The 4,688-nt window shown below is 34.5% G+C and overlaps 1 protein-coding gene across 1 annotated transcript in view; it reads right to left on the minus strand.

Annotated features, from left to right (window-relative positions):
* The window catches only part of cfh (complement factor H), a 34,936-nt gene that overhangs the window by 20,001 nt on the left and 10,247 nt on the right, over positions 1 to 4,688 (minus strand). The window contains exon 18 of the mRNA XM_022753135.1: positions 3,540 to 3,644. Coding sequence (XP_022608856.1) covers positions 3,540 to 3,644 — 105 coding nt within the window. The remainder of the gene's footprint in view (positions 1 to 3,539; positions 3,645 to 4,688) is intronic.

Below are 4,688 nucleotides of genomic sequence, written 5' to 3' on the forward strand. Positions count from 1 at the left end.
CAGAGAGAGATTAAAGGTCTTTTTGTCAGACAAAATGCCGATGTGGGGTTTTAACAGACAGAAACCTCCCACAGTGTCGCAAAGCGGGAATGGTCCCTTGTTGCACAAGTCTGTTTTCATGTGAATTTGTAATCATGAGAGGCAAATTACAAACTGCTGGAGTTGGGGACAAAATATGGCACCAAAGTTGCTGAATTAATCCAAAATTAAAGATTTTAAAAGCAAATTGATTTAAGAATACAGATTATATTATCGGATTTCTCCAGCTGCAGTAATCTGTAGGCTTCCACGTGCCATTAGAAAACACACAAAGTGACAATTGGATGTTTCTTGTAGAAATGCACCTTAGGAGTCGAAGTTAACTTTTAACCCAGAGTTATTATGTTCACAGACTTGACTCTTATTAACTGAGCTGAAGAGCGGGAACTATATTTCCCCTGCCCCCACGTGTCCCCCAATATCAAAGTTCTTGTGGGTATTATTTTTTCTTGTACTACTACAGGTATGGTTAGGTAGATATGGGTCCTAAGCAGAAGGAAGTTTTTTGAAGATCATAAAGTTGCATGTTATAGTGATGTGTGTGTAAAATATGGATACTTCTTATATGTGTAATATAGCTGAAAACAGTCTGGAGTCAAATTGACCCCAAAGAACACCGATCTGTAGAAATGTGTACAGGACATTGAAAAAATATATAATCATGTTAATTTTGTTTTACTCAGTTGTCCCATTAAATTAGGACAAGTCATTAAATATGAAGCAAAAAAAAATGATGTCAAACCATTTATTTAGAGACGTTGAACATTGAATGGGGTCAAATTGACTCCAAAGACAATAGGAGGGTTAAAGTTGACAGTAATTGACAGACCTTTGAACAAAATTGTTGTTCTGCTGTTACTATGACTTACGAGCACATATCGGCAGACATGGGACCATGAGCCAAGCAAACAATTGCGGGTGTCAACCTTACTGATCATGTTGTAGCCTGCAATGAAATGCCAGAACACAAAACCGTCAATGAGGAAAAAAAAACTGCCATGTCAATTGATATCTTGTTTAGTATTCCCACTCACACACTCACTAAAAATAAATCATACTGTCTATGAATGTATAAATCAGTCTCGATCCACATAACCCTTCATTACAATAGTATTTGATAACTGTTCCAAAGAGAAAATCATGTGTACCACGGACAATTTCAAAATAGCCATTGGGAATTTCATCAGGAGTTCACATTGTTGTACTGGAAAAACAAGACAAAAGATTATTCATTAACCAAAACAGTTTCCAAAAAAAGAGGTTTTTATCAAGGTTTTTGTTGAAAGCACAAGTGACAGTGACTTGACTTTGTTCCTCTTTTCTTCATTTGATGATAACACTATTTATGTGCAGCAGCCATTTTATTGGTTGGTGGCACTGAAGAGGCAGTTTTTATGTTTAGTTACTAGACTTTGGTTGTCAGCAACAAAATGCAGCTTTTTTTCCCCAGCTCTAAGTAACATAATGCTGAATAATCACAGTCACTTTTGCAGTTAATTTGGGGAAAGTGACAGAATTATTTTCAGATATTTCTGAATGTTAGCATGCACACTGTAATTATCATCTCTTACGAATGGACAATTAATAGTATACAATTACAATTGTGTCAATATTCAGTCAAACTACTCTGGGACTTCCTGGGACTCATCCTCAACCTCCATTCTAACGCAGCCTCCAAACTAACCTAAAGCTTAATTGTACTTTTAACCAAAAACTGTAGTAAAGTAAGAGTCCCTGCAATGTCACAGAGCTGACAACTTACAGAGGGCGGATGAAAATCTGAGTCTTACACATACCATGCATACTATATAATACAGAATGCATGTATAGTAATTTTTATATTGTGTAATAGAATTTTTGTTGAGTGTTTGTTAAAATTTGGCTGCAGGAATTGAAATGATTAATTTTTAAAATTATTATCATTATTATTATCATTATCATTTATTCTTAATACAATTTAATGCTTTCACCTTGAAGTTTTGTTGCTCCAGTTTTGGCAATTTGGTGCACAATTTGGTTCATTTTATGTCAAAGGTTATTTTCTTTTTTTTTCTGTTAATGCACTTTCCCTTCCCTGTAAAACAGTGCTGGGTTATAAAAAATTTGTGAGATTTTTGCAGGCATGTTACTGAGAGAGACCACTGACACAGAGTATTTTGATAGATGAAACATAGTTTTAAAGGCTGAAGCCACTTTTGATTTTTTGTTATACTTCACCTTTTCAAAGCTTTTTATACAGTTCAGTGCCAACACACAGCTATAACTTTTAAAACCCATATAAATAGGCCTGAGGTTCTGAATAAAAATTAAAACTAGCTTAACTCCATAATCCAGACCAACACAAATGCTGTTAAAAATCAGTATCACATTTAGATACATTTTTTTTTATATTTTCTTTCTACACAGAAAATCATAGAATTTTTTTTTTTTGAGACTTCTGTGGACCTTGAGGAAAATCTGCATCACTGTTCCAGAGTGGGAGCAAGTGGAGAATGATTTCTGTCTTCAGTATCACATATAATGGGTGTAATGCATACATTTCGCAGTTCTACGTAACTTTGTTATTAAACTAAGCAAATATATATAGGGAAATATAAGGATATGTGCCTTTGTCTTGTATGATATACATGTTTTCTTTTTTTGTTACCCGTTCATGGTGGTTATATTTACCCATATGCTGTACTTCAAGTGTCAGAGTGAGGTAAGCACTTTTTTATTTAGTTTTTCTTAACCTAAACTGTCGTATAGTTCAATACATGAAATATTACTGTTAATAGCTCATAGTTTTTTGAAATTCAATGTTCAGTTCTTTTCATTATTAATATGCACAATGCTAAATATTGTGGGCTCATATAATATTTGAGGTGATTTAACTTTGTACTAGCTGTTTTGAAAATGTCCCAAAGCTGAAGCTGAATTGTTTTTGGCTCATTTTTTAAAATGCATTTTTTACACAGTGGAAAATGTGGATTTTTGTTCCCTATTATTTTTTACAGTGTAGTTACCCCACCACAGAGGGATCTCTTTATGGCCAGTATGGTGAGGACAAATGATTACAGGGACCAAATAACTCTGTCAAGCGCCAAAATTGTTTGTGTGTATGTATTAGGATAGACTCGAAGCGATCCTAATTAGCAGTGTAGTGTCTTCAATCTATTCCTTTCAGTACATATTTTTTTCTGACTCTTAATATGTAATCTAGACGCTAAAATGAAATACGTATTCTGCCTATTCAGCATATTCATGTGTGTTTCAAAGTAGCCTAAAAATAAAAATAATAATAATAATAATAATAATACATTGGATTACAGAGTTTTAAAAACCATAAGGCATTATTTCACTGAACAATCTTAATGTCCTCTTAAAGCTTTCTGCGAATTACTTTGTAAAATGCTTTTGGATGTACGTACGTGTAGGACTACATAGTAAACTTTCTCTCCTCCCATTGCCCATTGATGCAAGTAATCTCTGCCGACTCCCTCCATTGTATATTGATTCACGGCATTGATAAGTTACTTTAGAGCCAGACGTGTATTCCGTCTGATCTGAAGTGTCAACAACAGCATGTGCAACTTCAGGTGGGTTAGGGCAGGGATTGCCATTAGCTGAAAGAGATAAAAACACTTGATATTAGGTTATACCTCAAATCTCTCTATCAATGCCTACATCTACACCTACACCATTTTCCCCTGACATGCATCAAGCGATTATCTGAGCGATGTGTCCTTCCTTACAAATAATCTGGAGGCCTTCACTGAGCCCATATTTGTTACGCTGAGATGTCGCTTCCCTATTAGGAATTACAGGAAGTTTTCCACACTTGCATTTTCTGGAGTTGATACAATAACAATTTGTATATATCGTGTTAACAATAATATTAGCATTATATACACAAACATTCTCCATTCAAAGTTATCCTGCATCATGGCTGCCACTTTTTTCAAAAAAAAAAATCAAGTTTCAATCAGTTGATGAAAACACGTAAAATTTAATCTTAGTTACATTGTGGCTGTAACTTTTGTTTCTCATGCATTGTTGTTGTTAAGTTTTTGTATAAACAGACGACACCTACAATTCCATACTGTGAAAAAGTAGTTTTGACGACAGTTCGACAATTGATTTTCTGATTTCTGCATCCTCTGACTAGTTCTTTATCTAGCTACTGTATTTCAGGACTGGAGTTTCCTTCAGAGTGTGTATTGACGCACATATTTTGAAACTAATTCATGGTACTACTTTCTTGTCTTGTCTCTATCCCGCAGTCCTCCAGAAGAGCAAGAATGAGCACATGAATACAGAACATTTACCAATCCTTTAAGAATATAAACCTGTACAACCTGTAAAATGTAAAATGCAAGGCCCCTTTTTTTCCTGACTAATTGTAAAGATGGAAATGAGGCATTGACCTGTTGTCCCCCAGTGTCACTTATTAATGAATCAGTTTGAAATGATACAAGAGAAGAATAATAAAATAATAAGATGCATGCAGCAACAGGTAAGAGATGCTTGCAAACCTCACACATTTCACTGTATTATTGCTGTTCTTTAGAAAACCACTTTTTCCTCCAACATCACAGTTTATTTGTGTTTTTACTCGAAGTGATTTATTTCTCAATAATCTGAAGTAAGTGAAACTGTTTTGGAAGTCA

This window comes from Seriola dumerili, unplaced genomic scaffold, assembly GCF_002260705.1.
Source record: "Seriola dumerili isolate Sdu_G_001 unplaced genomic scaffold, Sdu_1.0 BDQW01000189.1, whole genome shotgun sequence".
NCBI classification, from domain to species: domain Eukaryota; kingdom Metazoa; phylum Chordata; class Actinopteri; order Carangiformes; family Carangidae; genus Seriola; species Seriola dumerili.